Here is a 25,321-nt window from a genome sequence, read left to right as displayed (position 1 = left end):
AGCCATGTATGGTCAGTACTCAGTAAATGCAAACTTCAGTCAAAACAGATGAGGGGGTGCATAGTGGGCTAGAGCCCACCTGGGCGCAGAGCCTTTACAAAGAACTAACACACCTATGTTTTCAACCCCCGTTAAAAACTGGAATCACTTTTAGGCTCCTAAAGACAGGCCTCAGCCCAGGCCAAATGAATCAGAATTGGGAGGGAAGGTCAATAGGGTGGGAGGATGCCTGGGCAACAGTATGCTTTTTAAAGGGCTCTATGTAATTCTTCTTTATTATTTTATTTTATTTTTATTTTTTTGGCCGCACCACGTGGCTTGTGGGATCTTAGTTCCACGACCAGGGATTGAACCTGGGGCCCCAGCAGTGAAAGCACAGAATCCTAACCACGGGACCACCAGGAAATTCCCGTTTTTAAAAAAAATTTTTTTTTTAAATGTAATTCTAATGAAAAACATTCCTCTAGGGGACTTCCCTAGCAGTCCAGTGGTTAGGACTCCATGCTTCCACTGCAGGGGGGCATAGGTTCAATCCCTGGTCGGGGAACTAAGATCCTGCATGCCATGTGGCACGGCCAAAAAAAAAGAAAGAAAAGAAAAACATTTCTCTAAAAGGTTAATAGAATGAAAGCTCCATGAAAACGCATTGTATGTGTGTTTTGGTTTTCGTTCCTTTCAGTCTATTTTGTCACTTCCACATCCACAGTGCCTAGAGCAGAACCTTGAGGATAGTATGCCCTTGGTAAATATTTTTTAAATTAATGTCAAAGGCAGAGAAACAGATGTTGATATAGATTATTTGTTTGGGGGTTACCTTCCTATTTGAGCAGTGGTGCCATTGATCAAGATGGCTCAGGATAAACTATTTATGTAACAATAACTTGGTAATAGTTTGTCAACGCTTACCAGATACCAGGTATTGCTAAATGCTTTACATTCCTTATATGATTTGATCCCCAAACATCCATATGATATAATTGTATTCTTTCTATTCATTTTAAAGATAAATGAACTGAGGCTTAAAGGGGCTAATTAATACATCAGATGCCAAAACTAAATGTATGATAGAAACAGAATCTGAACTTAGAGACTTACATAGACTTAATTACATAGACCAGGACCTAAGATATACTTGGGTTACAAAATAAATAAAGAAAACTATCATAAGAAGTAGAAAGCCTAAATACATAAAGAAGAATGTACTATAAGTTTTTAAAATTGTTAAAAAATTAAAATAAAAAAATCTATTCCTGAAAAAAAAAAAAGAAAGAAAAACATACCTCTAGACCATCCTTGATGATTTTTGTTCATAAATGATGAGATGCCTCTTAGACATTCTGGAAGCTCACTATGAAAAACATGTACTTTCCAACAGGACAGAAGACCCCAAACTTAACCCAGATTAAACCTCAACAAAGAGCCTTGGGCCAGCTTTGCCCTATCCCCGTAGCCTAGTGCCTTAATTTCCCCATCAGTCAAATGAAGCAAACACCTTTCCCTTGGAAAACAAAAGGGCTTTGAAGAACTTGGCATTGCACAGAAGACATAGGGAAGACCCCCCAAATCAGGCAGAAATCTAAGAGACCAGGTAAATTTACTTTGGCAAAACACTCTCTGGCCAATAGCCTAGTTCTAGGAATAGATGATACAACTCAAGCATCTGTCATCTCTTTGGAACTGTTCCTACCAAGACCTGACCTATGGTAATCAGTAAGCAGGGAAGCATATTGGAGATGGACTTTACCCCACCTTCTTACTGTTTTATCCATTTACCTGTTTAGCCAGCCACCCATTTCCCAGTCACTCAGCCACATCTCTCATCCACCATCCATCTTCCACTCCCCCATCCATCCATCCACCCGTCCTTGCATCCATCCCCTATTCATACACCATTCCAAGAATGTTTATTGCAAGCCAACTGTGAGCCCAGTTCACAGTTCAGCCTGAGGATGTGGTTCAGCCCTTTAGAGAAATTTAGAACTACGTCAAAATGGAGGGCAGAGGGGCTTCTCTGTGGCGCAGTGGTTGAGAGTCCGCCTGCCGGTGCAGGGGACACGGGTTCGTGCCCCGGTCCGGGAAGATCCCACATGCTGCGGAGCGGCTGGGCCCGTGAACCATGGCCGCTGAGCCTGCGCGTACGGAGCCTGTGCTCCACAATGGGAGAGGCCACAGCAGTGAGAGGCCCGCGTACCGCAAAAAAAAAAAAAAAAGGAGGGCAGAGAATCCAGGTTTCCACCCAAGCCATGTAGGATCCCTACACTGAGGCTAAGGAAACAGACAAGGGCCTGGGCCATATCTGCTCAGTTATCACAGGTAACTGCCCTACGTGCTCTGCTAAGAAGGGTGACTTCTGATTAAGTGATTGATAGTAACTACAGGTACGTAATTTCTTATCTGAAACCCCTGGGGTCATATGTGCTTGGGAACGTGGACATCTGAGGATTTTAGAGATGTAATATGTTACATATGCCACAGAGTACAGAGTAAACCCAGAGGGGCCTGAGGCAGTAGTATAATCAAGCATAGATCTCCACTGACATGTATAAGCAGGCACAGTAAATAGTTTCATGTCAGCTGGGGTCAGGTTTTAGAATTGGGGGTTAGGTCAATAGATTGAGGGGAAGAACCTTTGGCTCTCAGAGCTGGGGCTCTTTATTACCAAGGTGGTTGGTGCTTCAGCATGCAAAGCAGATATTCAACGCTGCGCCTAAGAACTCAGGATTCTCTCAGTGAGAGACCTCATTTATTCACTACCCCAACTCCCAGTGGAGGGGGGCTGGTCATTTATACAATTCCATTAACTCAGGCGGAAAGCCCAGTCGCCAGCCTGGGTGATAGGTAAAATAGGTTTCCAAATGACCAATCAACTCCCTGACAGCGTCTCTCTGACATAGGATAAGGGCTGTTAAGCCAACAGGGTCAATGAACATCTCCCAGAGGGCTGACAGCATCCAACTCCAGGACAAGGCTGCTGGGAGGTCGATCAAAGAGAGCTGGCAGCACGCTAGCATCACAGAGAAATATGAGTGTGCACTTCAGGAAACAAGTAGCTCAAAGGAAGCAATGCCCACACCAGCCTGAATAATATCTCTCATACTTCTGTAGCCAGAGTTCCCCAAGGCCAAAACCCACTTGCCCAAGAAGTCTGATGTGATGTTCTTTATCAGCTCTGACCCATCTGCCTATACGTGACATGGAAGAAGGTCTCACCGAGGTCTGCACGACTCACACGGCTCTCACCCACTCCTCTGCATGACAGGTGTTTGCGTGTGTGACTTCCCTCCCCAACTAGACCTTAAGTCCTAGAAGGGAAGGTGCTATTTGTATCCCTGGAGCCTAGCACAGAGCTGGCACATCCTAAGAGTTCAAGAAATGTGTGCTGAATGAACGGATGGCCTCTCCCACCCTGAACAGCAACCCTAGTGAGGACAGCATATGGAAACGCTTTTAAACCTTAGCTTTGTGCTAATGACTCTGTGCTTTTAATTTTCAAAATGTTTTACAAGGACACAATAACAGTGTAATTAAACAAAGAGAAAATCATTTAAAATATGCTCTTTGATCCCTGGTCGGGGAACTAAGACCCCACAACCCGCACCGTGTGGCCAAAAAAAATTAAAAAATAAAAATAAAATAAAATACGCTTTTAAAGCTGCAGACCTCACAGCTGTGTATCTCTCCAAAGAAGTGAGAGACAACACACACTTGATGGGCTTTTCCTTTTCTGATCACCTGGCTTCCTGCCCCTGTCACTTCCCACCCCAAATCTTCCGTTAAGTGTCCCCTAAGTCCTCTATATGACTAGTTAGAAAGGGTGGGACTCACAGCTGCTTCCCGGGGTTGAGTGAGCCCCGGTCAATCTCCCGGTCAAACTCGGTGCGGATGTCCTCCAGGGCCCCGTCGTCCCCGAAGGCCCCCCACTCGGTGTTGATGCACATCCTCCCTTCGTCGCCTTCCACCAGGTCGATGTGCCTCAGTTCCTCCATGTAGCACGCGTTGGTGCCCGTGCCTTGGAGAGAGAGACGAGATCAGAAGCTGTGACCTCACGAAGTCATGAGAGAGGAGGCGGTGCCGTCTGGAAACACCGGCTTCAGGAAGGGACGAGGACACGGTGGGCGTTACCAATGATGAGGCCGACTTCACACTGCTGGTCGTCGTAGCCACAGGTCATCATGGTCCCCACAGTGTCATTCACCACAGCCACAACGTTGGCGTCATAGTCCTTGGGGGAGAAGAGGGGGTGTCACCGTCCACACACACGTGGAGCAGAGATCACAAGCTTCAACACAGCCTGGCGGGAGGGCTCCTATTTTCACAGCGGCCACTGCCCCCATGGGCGGTGCTGCTTTCATTACTGCTGGCACTCAAATTCACTGGATTAGAGCGCAGTGGTCACGCTGTGGAGACGGCAAGGTGCCCTTCATTATCTGGCTTAAGATTCTTTACAGAATGGATTTTACTCACAGAGCCACAGCCCTGTGCAAACCACCCCACTGCATCCATGTTCTTTCTGCACTTGATGCAACGCCGGCAGGCTGCACTCGACCATGCCAGCTCCCTGCGCAGCTACCCTCCTGTTGGAAGGAGGCCATCCCCTGCCCAAGGGCTTGGCTCTTTGGGGTAGCACCTCGGACAGCTCTGCTTTGAACCAGCCCTGACCTTCCAGACCGTGAACTCTCACCACTCACCTGCCTGGGGCTTCAAGGACTGCCCTCCCCCCCACCATGTGATGGCTCAGGCCATGCACTACTGTCCCCTGAAAGAGCCTTGGTCACACAGCCTTCTCCCCACACTCCCCCACCTCCGGGTAGTCAAGGCAAGTGGCCAGTGAGAAGTTACCCCGTGCTTTTTGATGGCTTTCTCAAGCAGCTTCACCACATCCGTTCCCTCCACTCCACTCGCTTTAAATCTCTTTGTCCAGGTGATCAGGATGGCCTGCAAAGGAGAGCAGATGGGGTTGGAAGAGGGCTGGGAGGCCCCCGGAACCCCCAGGGCCCTTGGGGGTCTGCTCAAGGACAGTGACAGAAGCGGAGGCCCAGAGGGGACAAGAGGTTCACTCCAGATCACACTGGGTAACAGAGGCAGACTCTGTCCCATCTCCTGTTTATCCATCCACACAATGGATTTCTCTGGGGGCTGCCATGGGGAAAAAACCTGCAGCTCATCCTCAAATACAGCCAGTGGCTGGCCAGTGCCGTGGTGTCACATGGCACACAAATCTAACTGATGTCAACTGCACAGCCAGACTTCATTTAAAAAGAGAACAAGAGAAATGCCGTTATTACCTGATCACCTTTCTGCGCTTTCAAACCAGACCTTGGTTTCCACAGCCCCAAGGAACTTTTGTCAGAGGCAAATTGGGAAGAGAAACAAAATGCTAAGATAATTTTTGGCTACTGAACTTCTAAGAGCCACATCCTGAGATTAAAGGATAACACTGACTATGTATGATTCGTGCCTCTTCCCCAAGTTTGGAACTTAACCGCCATTTGTAAGCGGTGACACTACAATTTATACAATATGATCCATCTCTGTGTGTATATTAATGGAGAAACATTAAGGACAGACATCCAATGGTTATTTACTTGGGAATGTAGAAGGGTAGGAATTTTTACTTTACACCTTTATATTATTTCAATAGTTTTACATATTGCATCTGTATTTTTTTTTTTTTTTTTTTTTGCGGTACGCGGGCCTCTCACTGTTGTGGCCTCTCCCATTGCGGAGCACAGGCTCCAGATGCACAGGCTCAGCGGCCATGGTTCACAGGCCCAGCTGCTCCGCGGCATGTGGGATCTTCCCGGACCGGGGCATGAACCCGTGTCCCCTGAATCGGCAGGTGGACTCTCAACTACTGCACCACCAGGGAAGCCCTGTATTTTTTTTTTTAATCAAGGATACTAGAATAGAAAAATAATTGTTCTACTTAACTTTTTCTCCGAATGGAGGAAGTCACTATAAATGCGGCAGGGTTGGGAGGGGCTGCAGTTCAGGCCCTGTAGCCTCCGGGGGGACACAGCGATGGGAAGCTTGTCCACACTGGGCTGCCCCGCGCTCTGAAAGCCACACAGCCTGCAGGATGCACCGGGAAGGGCGAGCAGCAGCCTGCAGCCGAGCCAGGTATTCCAAAAGCCCCTGGATACTCTGTTTTCTTCCCTTCAACCCTCAGGCCCCCAAAAGCCTCAGAGAACATGGTATTGTGGAAAGAACGTGGGTTGGAAATCAGGAGATTTATCCTATTCCCACCACTTCTGCCCATTTCCTTGTGGGCCGTTTCCCCAACTCCTCTGAGGCCCACTTTGCTCATCTGTGGAAAAAGGCAGCTGGTCTAGATTTGGACAACTTTGAAGGTCCCAGGCAGCCTTGAGGAGTGGGCAAAGGTCTCCAGATGGATAATTAGAGCCTGTGACCCACTGGCTTCCTGGCAGGCAGCATGCCCAGTTTAGGAAGCCCTCTCCGGATGGGAATCAAGGCTGGCAGGTGGGGGGCACACTTTTGACTCATTCTCTGCCAGGCACATCTGCCCTGCCCTGCGGGGCTCTTGTGCCCCTGAGGACGTTCCCTCTCCACTTCTGCAATGCCTCCTTCCCTGAAAGACTGCACCTCTGGGGAACAGGCCACGTCTGCGTGCAGCTCTTTCCCAGGGCCTAGCCCAGCCCACACAGGGATGGCACTCGGACCACAGCCACTGATGAACAAGCAAACAGCCAGCATTTTCGCTTCCCAGGCCATCTCCCACCTCTCCTTGTGGGAGGAGGGGTGTCTCACCCTGTCTCTGCCCAGGGAGTGTGGCTATCAAGCCTCAGTTCTCAAAAGCAAGGGAAACTCGTACCAACAACAGGCCTTGTGAAAGGTCACTAAACCTACTTTGTTTTCCTTCACTTGCTTGAGTTTAAGAAATGGTCCCCTCGGGCTTCCCTGGTGGCGCAGTGGTTGAGAGTCCGCCTGCCGATGCAGGGGACGCGGGTTTGTGCCCCGGTCCGGGATGATCCCACATGCCACAGAGCGGCTGGGCCCATGAGCCATGGCCACTGAGCCTGTGCGTCCGGAGCCTGTGCTCCGCAACGGAAGAGGCCACAACAGTGAGAGGCCCGTGTACCGCAAAAAAAAAAAAAAAAAAAAAAAAAAAGATGTCTCCAAAAATACATATATAATTAAAGCAATTAAAAAATAAACATGATTATCATGATCTTACATTAATTTCTACAAATATTTCTAAAAAATACAAGATACACAAGCCATCCTGTAAGCAAAAGGGAAAAGTAGTCAAGGGAAAGGGTTCATTAGCATTTCCCCTATGGGGCTTCTGTGGAGCATTATAATCCTAGAATGTCTTACCTCGTCTATTTTGGATTGCCGACAAGGGAAAGAAAACGTGAATCCCACAGGTAATTTCTTGTCCTTGATTTTTTTTTTCTCCATGAAGTCTCCCAGGCACTCAGCGACATGACCAAAAAGCTGGAGGAAGCACAAGAGAGCAGTCAGGAGGGAGGAAGGGGACTTAGCATTTCAGGAAAAATGTGAACAATTCTCTGCCCCACACAGAGAGGAGCACGGCTACCCCAGCTGCCCATACCCAAGGCACCCAGTGGCCCTGCATGAAAAGCCATGCTGGGGACTTCCACTGCAGGGGGCACAGGTTCAATCCCTGGTGGGGGAACTAAGGTCCTGCATGCCTCACGGCACGGCCAAAAAAAAAAGAAAAGCCATGCTGTATGTGACTGGCAAAGAAGAGTCCCTTGAAAAGAGCCTGCTTCATGGGCCACCACGGCTTAGGAAGCCTTTTAAAGGCTTCACACAGAACTGGCCTCTCGGTGGTCACTAAGATGTATTATCTGGGTACTGAGGAAATGTGAAAATAAGAGAAAATCAGCTCATCCTCCATAACACACAGGCCATGGATCACCAGCAGCCACCCAGGTGGAGGGGTCGTTTGGCCCCTTCTCTGTATCTCTATCTCCCTCACTCTGTCAATTCCAGAAGCTCCGCAGAATACATATATACTCCTAGCCTCTAGCCCACTTGCGTGATTTCAGAATCTTCAGGTTAACAAATTTTTATTTTTACTCAAGTATAATATGCATGCAAAAAGGTGCAGACATCCTAAGTACAGGGTTCACTGGATTCTCACAAGCTGCACCCACCTGTGTCACCAGCACCCAGATGGAGAAACACAATGTTATCAGCACCCAGACACCCACCTCGTGCAGCCACTGTTGCTGCCACCCAACCCAAGGGCAATCGGCAGCCACTCTGAATTCCACCGCCCTCGATTAGTTTTGCCTGGTTGTCTACTACGTATAAATGGGACAACAGGGTGCACTCGTTGGTGTCTGCCTTCTTTTCCTCTACACTATGTGTGTGTCATCCACGTTGTGTGTTTCTGTAGATTGCTGATTCTCACTGCTGCACAGTATTCTATGGTGTGACTATACCACAATTTATTTAGTGGATTGCAATTTAAATTTGCCAGCTCCACAACATGTGGCCGGGATATGTATACATATCTTAGACTCCACTAGAAAGAACCCAGAACACTGTTTCCCTAGCCTCTGCGTGAATACTGTCAATGACGGGACGCTCACCACCTCTAAGGCAACCTATTAGATCTCTCCAATACCTCCCCTCTTCTCTAAAATGTATCCAGAACTGAATATAATATTTTATATGTGTTCTGACCAAGAGGAAAGCTTAGTTGAACTAAGAACCTCCCTTTCCCTTCTCTCTATACCTCTATTAATGTAACCAAAGCATATATATGCTCTTTCAGCAACCATGCCACAGTCCAGGTAACCTCTCTGGTTTTTTTTCACATGGCTGTCGTCTAACACAGACCACTAGACCTCCCTTGTATATGGGATTGACACAGCTAATGGAGCTTCTTTTTTTTGCAGTACGCGGGCCTCTCACTGCTGTGGTCTCTCCCGTTGCGGAGCACAGGCTCCGGACGCGCAGGCTTAGCGGCCATGGCTCACGGGCCTAGCCACTCCACGGCATGTGGGATCTTCCCGGACCAGGGCACGAACCCGTGTCCCCTGAATCGGCAGGTGGACTCTCAACCACTGCGCCACCAGGGAAGCCCTAATGGAGCTTCTTGAAGCCCAGAGAAGGCAGTGTTGGCAGAGCCAAACCGCACGGTCACAGGAAGCAACCCCAGCCCACGTTCCCAGACAAGGTCATCTGCCTGAAGGCTTTATTTGCAGGGTATCCTTTTTTTCCCCCCATATTAAACTTATAGTTTTATTCAGGCTTGATTTTAACAAAAGTGTCAGGGAGAGAGCCCACAGTAAAGAGTGAAGCCCACGGCGGTACACCTCTCCCAGATGCCAGAGGAGGGCGCAGGTCCCCTCCCCTCTCCTCTTCCCTCCGCATCTAAAGGGATTTGGGGAGAAACACAGGGGCGGAGGCTGGTCCCCAGTCTGTGTGGGTATGTTTCGGATAAAGGGCTATGGAGGAATAAGGGACCAGCCCAGGGAGGAGTGGGGGAAGGGCACAAGGACCACCTGCCAGAATCCACAGCTTTCTGATTCCTACCTGAATTCAAAAACAAAACAAAACTAGACCACAGCAGCACCCACTCCTTCTCCCGGACCAGGGCTGTAGTTCAAAGGGAGAAGAGCAGGCCTCTTCACCGAGGCCATGGTTCACTCACTCCTGGCCAACCTGCCGGGGCTCCCTGACAGATTGAGGGGGTAGAGGAAACTAAAATAAAACGTCAGATAAATTGTATAGGAGGAGTCCAGCCAAGGGCCGGGCCAGAGCGGGGCCAGGCTGGGGGACGGGGACCTCTGCAGCCTGGGGGATCACTGCCGCCCTCACAGCCACTGTGCAGGATCTCCTTGAGAGACCTATCCCCATCCTTCCCCAGGTGTCCTTGACCCAGCTCTAACAGTCTGACTTTCCTGCCAAGGTAAATGAAAAATTGTCAGTTTTGACTTGGGAGTCTCTGTCCCTGAGTCACTATTACTCAGGTCATGGCTACAGCGGCGACTGACTAAGGAGACACATGACCACCTTCCCCGGAGAAGCCCGGCTAAACTTCCTGCGACCTTCATTTCTGAGCGATATAAACCCATTACTAAGCCCATCAGCTCGCCCCACGTCATCTGCATTCAGAAGCTCCAGGCTCTCAGGCCCTGAAGAGAGCCCGCTGGGCGGAAGGAAGGAAGGCAGGCTGCGGACAGGAAGAGGCAGGGAGAGCTCAGCCGCAGAAGTGGATTCACAGGGCTGGGGCGCTGGAAGCAGCCCCCCGCCCCCATTCAAGCCAAACACACCCACCCCTTAGTGCTCTGCTAAGAAAGAAATGTCCCCAACCCAGGGGCATTCCCCCAGGCTAACCCACGTCTGTGACCAGCCAGAAAGGGAAGTTACCCAGCCTCTCGGCACGCAAAATTTTAGTGTCTAAAAAACTTTTTTTTTCTTTCCTGACAACATGTATATTTATTTAATTTAAATAAATTTAAATTATTTATTTAGTATTCAAAATTCCCAAAACTAAATAAGTGATGCTTTAAGAAGGTTGCATTTATGCTTCTGAAATTATTAAAGCTTAAAATTGCACTGAAACTTTCAAGATACCTTGTATGTCTGTGTGTGTGTGTGTCTGCGTGTGTGTGTGTGTGTCTGTGTGTGTGTGCTTGTGTAGAGAAAGAGAGAAAGAAGGATAAAGCAAATAGTTTATTGGGAAATCTGGATAAAGGGTATAAAAAGCTCTTTGTGCTTATCTTAAAGCTTTTCTGTAAGTTTAAAATTACTTTGAATAAAAGATTTAAAAATCTAGCAAAAATTCCTGTACATTACAGAAGACGAGATCACAACCCCAAGAATTCAGCACAATTCACAGTCTGTAAGTATGAGTTGCTTCATGGGCAAAATGGGGCCCTTGGTTTACTAGAATATTCGATAGGTCGATAAGAGATCTCAGAAAAATGGACTACCAATATTTATTGCTAATCTCACACCAAACTTCTAGACAAGAGGTTACGGTTTCACCCCTATTTTTCAACTGCTAAGCTTCTCCCTCAATCACTTGGACCTTCCTCCTTACCCATAGCCCTCACATTTCCACACCATCAAACATTTTTAATAAAAATATAAATTAATTAATTAAAAACAAAGACAAAACCCAGTCTATGAGTGTCCCATGTTGCTAAAACTGTAACATCTGGAGCCAGACTGCCTGGGTTCAAATCCTAGCTCTATCGCTTATGTGCTGTGTGACCCAAGGGGCTGGTTACTTAACATCTAAGCCTCAACTTTCTCGTCTGTGAAATGGGAATAATAATACCTACCCCATAGGGTTGTTGTGATGATTAAATGAGTTAATCCAAATGAAGTGCTTAGATCAGTGACATACATAACAAGCTCTATGTAAGTTTTTGCTATGACAATATAACATTATCGTTATCATCATCATTATCATCACCATCTTTTCTCTGCAGACTGCTTGAAAGGGGCAGAGGAAGAAACAGCAGGAAACAAAGTGATCCTGGGGCTGGGAAGATGGGGACAGAGGCTGGAAGAGTCAAGGTCCCAGGGGCAGCAATAAGAAGAAAGTCACAGGACTTCCCTGGCGGCCAAGCGGTTAGGACTCCACGCTTCCACTGCAGGGGGCATGGGTTCGATCTCTGGTTGGGGAACTAAGATCCCATGTGCCCCAACGCAGCCAGAAAAAAAAAAAGAAGAAGAAGAAAGTCACTGTGGAAGTGACACAGTAAGTGTGCACCTGAGGTGGGAGGCATCCCCTTAATTTATAAACCCTGCTCCTAAAAGGTTAGGCCAAAGCACACAGGAATGTCTGCAGCACAGGGTGTGAGTCCCAATGGTGAAGCAAGAGGCAGAGGTGGCTCGACCCAAAGACCATGGGGAACAGAGTGACAGGTCAGTACTTTTGGCAAATGGAGAGAGCAGGATGCCAACCAGAGGCTGCTGGCCACCTGCAAAAAGGAGCAACGCAGCAACCACTGGGCAGGACGAGGAGACCTACTTGCTGGCAGCCTTCATGCACACACTGGATGAATGAGCCAGTCTCTGAAGCCCAGTAATGGAGGGACAGGCAGGGGGACCTCCCGGCAGGTCCATCAGATGAGTGAGGCACTCTTTCAGCGGCTGACTGAAAAGTGGCCCATCTGTCCTAGGGACAGTGTCCCCTTCAGTGCTCACTGTGACATGGTCTGAAAAGCTCTGAACCCAACCCGCCAGCAGTAGGTTAAAGGCCAGGATTAGCCCTTTTCTCTAGTAGAAGGAAAAGGCAGAGAGCTTGCATCAGGTCCCACCCATGTTAATTTAGGAACAAAGTGGAGCCAAGAGAAGGCTCTGGGTCTCATCTCAAAGTCCAGCCCAGAACCAATAAGTTTTCTGGAGAACTTAGTCATGAACCTTGCCGTGAACACACGCTCCCTAAAGCAAATATTTGGCAAGCTCTGAATAAAACGTATCCTGACAACAGCCATGACTTGGGAGGCGAGCTTCAAATGGGAGTGGCCAGAACACCTGCAGGAGAAGGTGAGGAGTAGAACAGAACCCGGAAATGACTGACAACCTGACTGGGGGCTGCCCACACCCTGATCACAGGGTCCTCAGTGAGCCTTCGGCCCATCACCCACCACGACCACATGGGGAAGCAGGGAGGGTGGACAGGCCCTTCTGAGCATGCCCACAGCCTCGACCAGAAAAGGAAGGCAGCGTCTCCATTGGCAGGGGTTACAAGTGTGAGAGGAAGGGACGGTGACTTTCCAGGCAAGGCCCTGCCCTCGGTGCTTTCTGGGCCAAGGACTCGTAGAAGACTATTAAATTGGGTAGCCAGGAGCCCTTTATAATAGCCCTGGGGCTGTGAGCTCAGATTCCTGCTGCCCCACTAGGTGACAGCCATAACCTATGAGGCCTGGGCCTTTGGTGAACTGGGTGAGGACAATGACTTGGAAGAAGGGTTTTCACCCAAGGGCTCTGCTACCCCTCTGCTGGGGAACCAACCCCTGGATCCTTAGGGAATGGATGCATTTATCTCCTCTTCACACCCCTTACCTGAAAGTCCCAGCAGCCCCCCTCCCATCCACCAGTTTACGCACATGGTGGGGTCTCTTCAGGCAGTCACGCTCTTCCACCCAGGAGTCCTCCACTCGTGCCTATGATGGACTCCCAGTGCTTTGGGGTCTGGCTCCTGGAGGTACCCTGGGGCCTGATGCTTGGGCCACAGGGGCTGATCGGAAGGGAGCAGGGACCCACCTGGCTTCCACTGCCGTGCATGATGTTCTCTGGGGTGTCGTAAACCTCGGACTCCATATGAACGGTCTGTTTTTGCTCATGATTCACTTGCACCAGCAGAATTCGAAAGGAAGACCCGCCAAGATCCAGGGCAATGAAATCTCCCTTTTCTGTTTAGGGAGAAACAGTATCACATCAGATTCAAGCGCTCCGGGAAAGTCTCATGCTCTGCCCGCTTCTCAACAGGGTCCAGCCCCACCGCGCTGTGCTTTCGGCCAGAAGAGTCATTCAGACCCCATAGGACCACTGCCCCGCCTGGAAGAGTGGAAGAGAAACCCTCTCCCAGCCGGGCGTCCCTAGACAGACGGCTTCACACAGTCCTGCTCACTCCTGACTATAGGAGAATGGAAGTATGGACTTAAGTACCAAGCCCTACCCATCTTTCTCTAATTTCTTACCCTTTTTCACAAATGGCTATGTTATCCATAAAGACAAAAACAGCATTTCAAGTCAGAGAAAACCCTACATCTGACGTCCATTCCATGCCTTGGGTTCCTTCCCCATCAGCTCAGACACCAATTCCAGCTAGTCCAGAGCTCCACTGATTCCCCAGGGGATTTTGTTTTTTAATTGTGGTAAAATATACATCACATAAAATTTTCCACCGCAACCATTTCTAAGTGTACAGTTCACTGACACTAAATACATTCACAACGTTGTACAATCATCACCACCATTCCCAAAATTTCTCATCATCCTAAACAGAACCTCTATAACCATTGAGCATTAGCTCCCCATTTCCCCTATCCCTAGTCCCAGGCAACCACGATTCTACTTTCTATCTCTATGAATTTGCCTATTCTAGATATTTCATGTAAGCAGAATCATACAGTATTTGTCCTTTTGTATCTGGCTTACTTCACCTTGCATAGTCTCAAAGATTCATCCATGTTACAGCCTGTATCAGTCGTTCACTCCTTTTTGAGGCTGGATGACACTCCGTTGTATGGGTATCCATTCATCTGTTGCTGGACACCTGTGTTGTTTCCACCCGGGGGATGTTTTTAACAGAAGTCCCTCTTGGTCAGATAGGAGTAAACTGGCTTGATGTGGTTATATTCCTCAAGACCAATGTGTGCGGTGATTGGGGTGGACCTCAGTGGGACAGAGAAAGATGACGGGACCGTATGCCAAGACCACGATACAGCACCAATGGAGGAGGCCATGATGGGCAAGATTCCAAACCATTAAGCCACTATCTAATATTCTTTACCCCAGTTACCCTCACACATTCTCCTCCAGAATCAATTAAAATCTATTAATTTTACTTCTGATGTTACATTCTCACTGTTTCACTATCTTTTCATTTTCTTGATGGTGACTTTTGAAGCATAAAAGGTTTTAATTTTGATGAAGTGCAACTTATCTACTTTTTTCTTCTGTTGTTAGTGCTTTTGGTGTTATATCTAAAAGCCCATTGCCAAATCCGAGGTCACAAAGATTCGCACCTATGTTTCCTTCTAAGAGTTTTATGGTTTTAGGTCATACATTTAGGTATTTGATCCATTTTGAGTTAATTTTTGTATATGATATGAGGTAGAGGTCCAACTTCATTCTTCTGCATGTGGATATCCACTGTCAAATTCCAGCACCGTTTGTTGAAAAGTCTACTCTTCCCCTCATTGGCACCCTTGTTTAAAATCAAGTGACTATAAAGTATGGGTATGTCTGGACTCCCCATTCTTTTTTCCCCAGTTTTATTGAGACGTAATTGACATAGTGAACTCTCAGTTTTGATCCACGGATCTATATGTCTATCCTTATGGCAGTACCACATTGTCTTGACTACTACTGCTTTGAAATTTGAAACTGGGAAGTGAAAGTCCTCCAACTTTGTTCTTCTTTTTCAAGATTGTTTTGGCTATTCTGGGTCCCTTGAGCTCTTTAATTTTTTTCTTAAGTAGTGGTTGCCTTTTTTAAAAAAACAGCTTTTCTTTTATAAAGCTGACGCCATCTTTGTATTTGAGTCTACCAAGCTTTAAGTTCTGACACACTGCTCTATTTCTGGAACTTAGAATGGTTGTCTGGCATACAGTAAGAACACAACAAATACTTGAACTAATGAGGGTGGTAAAGGAATCAATGAATGAACCAAAGTCTTCTCACACTGAATTTCTGTTCTTACCCTCTCAAGCTCCGTGAGGGAAGAACCACAACTTAGGATTCTTTACATCTGCCCTTGGCACCCAGGATAGCTCAATAAATGCTTGGTAGCTGCTTGATCTCAAGGGTTGGTGGCCCATTCATTCATTCAAGGCAGCCTTGCTTGCTGTTCATAAAACAGGAAGCAGTTATACCGCTGGTTGGTTGGTTTTTTTTTTTTAATAATAGCTTTATTGAGAAATAATTCACCTATCACATTTTAAAGTGTACACTTTGGTGGGTTTTAGTATATTTACAGAGTTGCGCAACCATCAACACTATCTAATTATAGAAATTTTCCATCATCCCCCAAAAAAACTCCGTACCCATTTGCAGTCACTCCCCATTTCTTTCCAAACCCCCTCGTTCACCAACAACCACTAATCCATTGTCTGTCTCTAGAGATTTCCCTATTTTGGACATTTCATATCAATGGACTACAATATGTGGTCCCCTGTGGTTGGCTTCTTTCATCTGCCATGATGTTTTCAAGGCTCACCTATGTTGTAGCATGTATCAGTACCTCATTCCTTTTAATGACTGAGTTATATTCCACTGTATAGATATACCACATGATGCCAATGTTTTGGGGGGGTTTTTTTTTGGCCGCACCATGTGTCATGCAGAACCTTAGTTCCCCGACCAGGGATCAAACCCGTGCCCCCTGCAGTGGAAATGTGGAGTCCTAACCACTGGACCGCCAGGGAATTCCCCATGATGATGTTGTTTTTAAATTGCTCCTATCGTGACTTCCCTGGTGGCGCAGTGGTTAAGAATCTGCCTGCCAAGGCAGGGGACACGGGTTCAAGCACTGGTCCAGGAAGATCCCACATGCCGCAGAGCAACTAAGCCCATGCGCCACAACTACTGAGCCTGCGCTCTAGAGCCCGTGAGCCACAACAACTGAAGCCTGCGCGCCTACAGCCTGTGCTCTGCAACAAGAGAAGCCACTGCAATGAGAAGCCCGCGCACCGCAACGAACAGCAGCCCCCGCTCGCTGCAGCTACAGAAAGCCTGCGAAGACCCAACGCAGCCAAAAATAAATAAATAAGTTAAAACAAACAAACAAACAAACAAACAAAAAACTGCTTCTATGGTCCAAAGGAAAGAGACCAAGGGAGAATACTGGGAAGCAGCTGTCACAGCTTTGTGGGAAATTCTGACCCTGATGTTACAGGTTGCTCAAATCAGTTTAGGGTTTTCTTTGGGCTCCCATCAGAATCCTAACCCCTGTGGTGCTTACGCTACTACTCAGTTAAAAAAATGAATTTGGTATGAGGTGCTTCCTCTCAGGAGGAAGAATTACTAGAACACCAAAAGCACTTTATTTAACCATCATTCATTGAGCCTTTCTGTACTCCAGTCGCTAAGTACTTCATATGCCTCATTTTACTTTTAATCCTCTCCACCCTATGAAATAGGTACTACTATGATCCCCATTCTACAGATGAGCAAGTAAAGGCTGGGAGGGATTAGGTAACTTGCCAAAGCACACGGCCAGTAAGTGGCAGAGCCAGAATTTGAATCCAAAGCCCAAATTCATAACCGTTGGATAAAACTGCCTCCCGGACAGACCTCGGGGACAAGGATCCCCAAGGTCAGCATCAAAGTGATACTTCAGCACATCAGGAACAGCTACATCTCTCTTTGGGGGTCTCGTCAACAACCATGATTCCTCGCAGCTTCTGACTCTGTTCTTTTGCTTAGATCTTTAATGAAGATAACGAAAACTCCTTCCCGTAAGCAACTATAAACCACCTGTGCATAGGGAAATACTAGGCACAAAAGCAAACACCGTGCTAGGATGAAAATATGGGTACTTTTTATTTTGTTAACATTTTAATTTAATTAATTTATTTACTGTTTTAATGGTTTTCAAAAAATAAAACCATTTATTTATTTCATGTTTTACACTGGCTTTCATCATAACTTAAAAACAATAGCTTGGGAAATTTTTCAGTTGCCAGCCCAGTCAAAGGTCTCATTTTCAGTTGAATGAAAGGCCTAAGTAAAAGCAGGTTCTTGTGCTCAAGTTCCAGGTGATGGTGGGGCATCTCCTGCTTATTGGTGTCAGTGTCAACACACAACGGGTAAGAGCTTTCAGTCCTTCATGCGGAAAGGGATCAGGTTTCAAGCAGCACCTTTGCAGGACCCAGGCCTGAAGTTTTCAAGCAAGGTAAGTGAAAATTGTCTCAGCTGCCTCTAGGTCGGGAAGGAACCTGGCCTTAGGGTGCATAGGGCTGGCCCACACTTCTGTGGCTCTGCAAGACCCCTGCCCCACCCTAGCTCTCCACTGCTCCTTTTTAAAAAAAAAAAACACAAACACAGGTCAGTAGGGTTCCAAGGAGTTAGGGTCAGAGAAGGAGACCAGAAAGGCGACCTTAAGATGTCACGACAATGCTAAATACTGCATACTCCACACATCTGCTAGTGGGAGTTGATGGGTTTGACGGGGGCCATTCCCTGAAGGCATTTTACAAGAGGTCACTGTTAAGCCCAGTGCAGATCCTGATCTGTCCCTGAGCAGTGACCTTGATTCCAGGGTGTGTCTGTGATTGCTAAAAGAAATGGCAGTTGGCCTCTCTTCTGTAAATCACATTTGCACCTCAGGAAATGTGAGACAAATATTAACTTACCTTCTCGGTTTATGGATAAGGAAGCTCCAACCAAACCAGGTGAATGACTTGCTCACAGTCACGCCTGTGGCAAGCCCAGGGCCCTTCCCTTTTCTTGGTCACTCATGTACTTGCAAATACTGGGATGCTCCTAATTTTTTATGTATATATGTCTTATCTTCCTCAGTTGGATGATAAGCAATTTGAAGGCCAGGGCAATTTAACATGCTTACTTCCCTCCCCCAGTACTGAGTCCTGCAAATCTGTACGTGTTTGCTGCTAGTTTGATAAGAACTACCTGGGTTAAATGCATGGTCTGTTCAGTCCTATCCTCTGCCAGGCAAAGGACACCAAGGAACAACTTCTGGAAAGGGCAGCAAGATTTCCGGTAAGCTTTGTTTGCTGTCTAGCATCTCTTTAGATAACTACCCTCCAAAGAGTCCCCCACTTTGCCCATCATGATTGGTTCAGGATGGGCATGTGATCCACGTCAGCCAATCATTACCCTCTCCAAGACCACCTCTGGGACCTCTAGTTCTTAGGTGAGGTGTCAGCTAGGGCTGCCAGGGCTGTCTCTGCCACCATAAGGGAGAGGTGGCCTACAAAAGAAGCTGACACAAAGACTAAAAGGATAAGAGACAGATGAGTCCCTGTCAACAGAAGCCAACTTACAACTCCATCTCCCAGTTATGTGAACCTAGAATTCCCTTTCTTGCTTATGTAACTTTGAGTTAGATTTTTTTTTTTTTTTTTTGCGGTACGCGGGCCTCTCACTGCTGTGGCCTCTCCCGTTGCGGAGCACAGGTTCCGGACGCGCAGGCTCAGAGGCCATGGCTCATGGGCCCAGCGCTCCACGGCATGTGGGATCTTCCCGGACCGGGGCACGAACCCGTGTCCCCCGCATCGGCAGGCGGACTCTCAACCACTGCGCCACCAGGGAAGCCTATTTTTTCCTTTAAATTCAAGTTCAGCTTCTTTTTGCAGCAGTTGGCTTCCCTCTAACTTCCTCTTCAAATCTTTGGCCTCAACCTTCCTGCCGGCCGCTGCTGAGACTTCGTCCCACATTTCCCATTTCCACTGAAGCCAGAAGAACTGCTCTTCTAGAGAAGGCTCATTAAACAAAACATCTGAAGGGCCCCCGGCAACTCTCCACTTTCTAACGACAACCATTATTACCGGCAAATAATGGAAAACAAACACGGGGACAGATGTCTCTCTTGAGTCCAGACCTGCGCTGGAATACAGGGCAAACAAAAACTCTGCTTTCATGAAATGCCTGCCTTTGCTCTGCTCCGTAAATTAATTCTCTACATGAGACACAAAGCCTTCCCTCCTGTCTGCAATCCAGCTAGTTGATGAGAGTTTATACCTTCGTCAGAAACCCACCCAGAACGCTAGACATTCAGATTTCATGAATGGAGAGAATTTCTGAGACAATCCAACCACCTTCCCAGATAAGGAAACAGGCAGAGAAAGGTAAATGACCAGCCCAAATGCTGCGGAAAAAGGAAATATTTTCCTTCCTTTGGCTGGAAAGTAGTATATTTTAAGCCCCCAGAATTTAACTGTGACCAACCTGCAAATCAAACATTTTTAACTTAACCTTTGAGCAAAGAGCCTGCCAGGAACCATGAAACAGAAACAAGGAAATGTTCAACTCAATTTATCCTCGAGAAGCTTACGATCTAATTGGTATTTATGGATACAATATCCTGAGTGATAAATGACAAGAGGAGAAAAAAGGGGAGGTTTCACAAGTGAGACAAAGTGTTGGCCAGGCCTTCTGAGGGAGGCTGGACGCAGCTAGGCACCTATCCCCGACTGGGCAGCTCTGAAGAGAGGTTTCTGTTTAGCCAAGTCATCGGTGTAAAAAGGCTTCAATATCTTTCTTCTTTATATATTATTCATACCTTTCCCACTCCAGAAAGGATATGCATCAGCTAAAAGCCACTTTAGGGTTTTTGGGGTTTTTTTTAAACCTAGTGTGTAGATTACTGGAGAGCAATTAAAGAAAAACCACTGCCCATAACAATGGTCAAAAGGGGAAAAAAATTCATAAAAATGGGCTGATAACATTTCGGAAAAATCAGTAGAGTTTCAAAACTCTGAGTCCAGTCATGAAGGTCAAGGTCAGCGGGAAAGGAAAGGTTTGTTTCTCCCTCTGACTTGGAAGTCACATCACCACTTGACAGGCAGGGGCATCTGTCAACCTCAGTGAGTCCAAGTTATCCTTTGGTGGTTTGGGATTACCACTCATTCTGTCGCTTACTAATTATACAGTTGAAGCAGTAATTAACATTGCGAAAAGGGAACAGCACCACGGTTTACTATGAAGGAAACCCACATCCCGGCTGCTCCAGGGGACCTCCTGGTTGGAGGCACTTCCATTACAAAGGGGCAGGGGCTGCACTGGGGTCAGGGGCCCAAGGCCTTGGTATCAATGTCAATGTCTGTGTGGGGCTGTAGTGACCATTCCAAGGGGAGTGTGGGCCCCTGGGCACATGACCCGAGCCCACCCATGAACGTTAGCAACAGTCATAGGGAGAAGAAGTATAGGGTGTATTACTAGGGTTGCACAGTGGCCCCCCCAAAAGATATGCGGAAGTCCTAACTCTGGGTGCCTGTAAATGTGGCCTTATTAGGAAATAGGGTCTTTGCAGATGTAATCAAGTTAAGAGGAGGTCATGAGTGTGGGTCCTAATCTGACTGGTATCCTTATAAGAGGAAAATGCCATGTGACAACAGAGGCAGAGACTGGAAACTACAAGCCAAGGAATGCCAAGGACTGACAGCCACCACCAGAAGCTAGCAAAAGGCAAGGAAAGATTTAACCCAGTGTCTCAGAAGGAGCATGGCCCTGCTGGCACCTTGATTTTGGACTTCTAGCTTCCAGAACTGTGAGATAATTCACTCTGATTTAAAGCTACCCAGTTCGTGGCACTTTGTTACAGCAGCGTTAGAAACTAACGCAGGGTAGAAGAAACAGTCACCAGGGAGGACAGAGGTGGGCAGGGTAGGGGAAGGCTGGGGGACCCAGGGCCTCATGCATAGGAGGGCGGGTCCTTGTGGTTCAGGGCTTTGGTTCCTCCTCCCCCCTCCTCCTTCTGTTCTCAGCACTGTTCTGGGCTCCCAAGAGGCCCTAAACATTTGGCCCCAACCACGCTGGAGATGAGAGGCTCAGAAGGAAGCATGGGGCCCAGGCTGCTGGCTCCAGTTCCGCAAACCCTAGGACAGTGTTTCCCAACGTGGGCATATTACCACATATGTTATCACATTTAAGACACCACTGATTGCAGACACATCATTATTTTACGTAATACGAAAGGAGGAAAAAATACTGCCGATAATAATTTAAAGATGCAACTATTGTACAATGCATTGCTGATTTCAGAGGACTCAAACAAAAAGGTGTCTCAAAATAGATGAAATATAGTAATAGATGTTGGGGGGAAAGATCAAACAGGTTTGGGGGAAAGGAAGGTAGCCGGGTTAAACAGGTTTCTCTCCTGCAGAACTGCTCAGGGCCTTTAATACGTTGGTGTCTGCTTTGAATCTCTAAGAGGGGGCTGCAGAATGTTGTCTTTCCCAAATGAGGATGAGTTTTGGGCCCTGTTTTAAAGAGTAACTAATGGGGACAAATGACTAGATTACTAGCCATTTGTGTATGTGGATCACACTTTGAGCCCCTCAACCCTGGAAATGGTGTGTGAAAGAGTGAAGGAGGGCACCCCCTGCTGACACACAGTCCTGGGAAGGGGAGCTGGCTTGCAAGCCGCGTTCAGGAGGAAAGAGAAGCCATCTCTCATGGGATGTGCCGGCCCTGGGCCAGTCACACAGGATCAGGTGCTCCCCAGGCATAAGGTAGCCTTCTGAGCTCTCCAAGCAAAGCCAGAGCAAGGGCCCTGGGGGGCTGCCCATCCCACCTCGCCTCCCCTTCGTCTTTTCTCAGCTGACAGCAGCTGACCACGCCTCTCCTACAGAACTCAGCTAACCCTGTAAAGGCACAAATGCTCCTGGATGTGAATGCCATTCGGGGCTGGGAAAAAGCAGGAGTGAATCAGAAAGCCGGAGGCATCAGAACAAAACCCAGGGGACACCACGGTCTGGTCACTCTGATGACTAGAATCTCTTCGGCAGTCATAAAAAAAACCTAAACTGCTGGTCACCAAGACCTCAAGGAAAACAAAAGGATAAAAGTGGAGTAGATTTTAAACAGTCAAGAAACATCAGAGATATAAGTACCAGTGTGTGTGCATGAAGTAAACCCCAACTGTGGCCACAGGGCAAACAGAGCACATGCCCTTCCTAGGCGTCCCAATCTTGTCCAGGACTTTAAAGGCCGGCTGCAGGCACAGCAGGGCCTTCCCACTGCAGCCAGTCCTCCAACAAGCCGTGCGCTCGCCCACCTTTCATAAACATCAGCTGCAACAGCTGCAGTTTTCCTGATGTCCATTTTGTCGGCTCCATATCAGATGCCCCAAATCGCAGCTTTAAACTAGTCCCCAGAGTAGGGAAGAAACACAACAGTGTTGTAAGGGCCATACTTTCAGGCTATGTACTCACAACCCCAAGAGAAACCTGACTTTCATGATCTCTCTCCCTCCCTCTCACAAAGCAGGCGAGCCCCCGCCTAGAGCACAGAACACGGCTCAGAGCAGGATTCCTGTGCGTGCGCTAAGCTGGGGCAGGCACAGCACCCACTCCTGGGTCAGCCAGACAGAACGACCTCCACTGAGCAGGCCAAGGCCAGGCTGTGCCCTCCCAGCCTCCACCCTGCCAAGAGCAGGGGCTGAGGCCAGTCCCTGGGGAGGGGGTACTGACAATCTTCAGGGAGCCCCCAGATCCCCACTGTGGGGCATGAGCCACACGATGCAGACCAACAGGATAATTTTTTTTTCCAGTCCTACTCCTCTCAACATTTCTCTGCTTGAGGGGCTACCTTGACTTAGCATCTATGAAATTTGTACAAATGGGGACTTGAGTCTCCCCCCTGAGTCTGAGATGCACCTGGCCGCTAGAATCGCTACTTATCTGGGGTACTAAAAGGAGGCCTTGGTGCCCTGATGGAGAGATTCTCCTAACATGAAGGAGAATCATCTGTTCTGGAGCCATTCATGTTCTGAAGGCATAAGAGTAACTCACACAGCATCTGTAAGATCCATAGACACTACACTTTCTTACCATAAGTCACTAGACAGGCCGACAAAGGCAGGTCAGCATGGTCCAACCACAGTACCCCCTATAGCACATGGTAGGATCTCAATGGACATACATTGGATTGATGGATGGATGGATGGGAGAACAGATGGATGGAATGGTGAATGAATGAATAACTGGATGAATGAGTAAATGAATGAAAGATGAATGAATGAACAAACAAATGAATGTAAGTTGGAAGGGTGGCTTCACAGAGCTTTCAGCCCTCAGAGCCCAATCTCTGGGTGAGAGACTCACCTGAACCGTCAGGAATGGACCTTACAAATGTTGGCAACATCTTGACTGTGGCTGTCGGATTAAAATCCCGGGAGAGGCCATTCTTCATCTCCTTTTTGAAACGAGCCATGATATCTAACAGAGTTTCATCAGAGAGCCGCATGGCATAGAGATATTTGTCGATCTGGAAGAAGGATGAGAAGGAAAGAAAGTGAGGCCAAGGCTGAGGAAGGTCATTTCAGCTCAAGTCTGGCTGGGGTAGGACGAGGCAGGCAGCGTGAGGTTCCCACCTGCCTAAGACAGTCCAGCTCCCGTGGGCACTGGAACACCCATGCTGGCTCATCATTCAAGTGCAATCAACCATGTCACTCAGAGCAGGCTTGCAAATGCTCTGAGCCCCGGTTCCCCCCTGTAAAATGAACCAGACACGTCCAAGGTCCCTTCCAATCCTTGACTATTACATGGAAGCTGCCCTTCAATCCCCAGGTACGTGCCAAAAGCACCTTAAGCCTCCACGTGACTCCTTCCCTCTGTGAGAGGTGGCTGGCTCATCCTCACGTGGATGACAGTGCCACAGAACAAGGGCTCCAGAGCCATCTACCTGGGGTTCAAATCCAAGCTCCATCACTTACCAGCTGTGTGAACTTCAGTTTCCTCAACTGAAAAACTGAGATGATAAATAGAACGTAACTCACAGAATGTTGTAAGATCAAAGGAGACAGAGAAGCACTTAGAACACAGAAAGTGCTCAGTAAACATTAGCTATTAGCATTGTGAGGCAGTGGTGCTGGTGGGTTTCCTTGGGCACGACTTCTAGGTAGGTGGAAATGGTGGACGAAGGGCTGGAGCCCTTCAGGACATGGGGCTGCAGGCCCAGAGCACGGAGACCTTAACCTCACTACCCCCAGCAGGTATGAGACAGCCCAAGTTCCCACGCCCGTGTGCCAGGGCCCATGTGCCCACGCTTCCTGATCAGACCGCTCCTGACCCAACAGGACCAAACCAACCCGCTCCACTTCCTGGGCTCCCCACTCTCCTCAAGGATCCTGGGCTCCTAACCTCAGGCCCTGTTGCTGTCATTTGTTGTTCTTCCTTCATAGTATCTTCCCACTGACTCTATTTACTGGGCACCTACTACATGTCTGGCTCTTGGTTAGACATCTGTCCTCATGGTGCCTGATACTGTGGAGTTCACTGAAGTCTCTCTGTCTCACCATTCATTCTTTCTGCCACTCCCTGCCTTAGGAAGCCCTGATAACCATGTGCCTGTATTCCTGACGCCTGATGCGTAATCAGTGTCATGGTTTTCAATCTTCAATTTCTCTCCCTTCCAACCCAACCTCTACACCACGGCCACATTGCACCTTTTTTTTTTCTTTTTTCTTTCTTTATAAATTTATTTATTTATTTATGGCAGCATTGGGTCTTTGTTGCTGTGCGTGGGCTTTCTCTAGTTGTGGCGAGCGGGGGCTACTCTTCGTTGCGGTGCGCGGGCTTCTCACTGCGGTGGCTTCTCTTGTCGCGGAGCACGGGCTCTAGGCGCGCAGGTTTTAGTAGTTGTGGCTCGCGGGCTCAGTAGCTGTGGCTCGCAGGCTCAGTAGTTGTGGCTCTCGGGCTCTAGGGCACAGGCCCAATGGTTGTGGCGCACGGGCTTAGTTGCTCCGTGGCATATGGGATCTTCCCAGACCAGGGCTCGAACCCGTGTCCCCTGCATTGGCAGGTGGACTCTTAACCACTGCACCACCAGGGAAGTCCCCCACATTTCACCTTCTTAAACTGGGACCCTGGTCACTTCACTCCCCTGCTCAAAACCTTGCAAAGCCCCCCACATTGGAGGCGCCTACACTCTGCGGGTGTGGCTCCGGGCT

General features: G+C 48.0%; 1 protein-coding gene across 1 annotated transcript in view; it reads right to left on the bottom strand.

Annotated features, from left to right (window-relative positions):
- HK1 (hexokinase 1) overlaps nt 1-25,321 on the bottom strand; it is a 70,725-nt gene that overhangs the window by 27,323 nt on the left and 18,081 nt on the right. Inside the window, exons 2-7 of the mRNA XM_082674178.1 lie at nt 23,475-23,637; nt 13,225-13,373; nt 7,339-7,458; nt 4,840-4,935; nt 4,123-4,222; nt 3,826-4,009 (exon numbers count right to left, since the gene is read on the bottom strand). Of these exons, the coding sequence (XP_082530304.1) occupies nt 3,826-4,009; nt 4,123-4,222; nt 4,840-4,935; nt 7,339-7,458; nt 13,225-13,373; nt 23,475-23,637 (812 nt within the window). The remainder of the gene's footprint in view (nt 1-3,825; nt 4,010-4,122; nt 4,223-4,839; nt 4,936-7,338; nt 7,459-13,224; nt 13,374-23,474; nt 23,638-25,321) is intronic.

Source organism: Grampus griseus (genome assembly GCF_964374135.1).
Source record: "Grampus griseus genome assembly, chromosome: 16".
Taxonomy (NCBI): domain Eukaryota; kingdom Metazoa; phylum Chordata; class Mammalia; order Artiodactyla; family Delphinidae; genus Grampus; species Grampus griseus.
The sequence above is the reverse complement of the archived record's forward strand: the minus strand, read 5'-3'. Positions and strand labels throughout refer to the sequence as shown.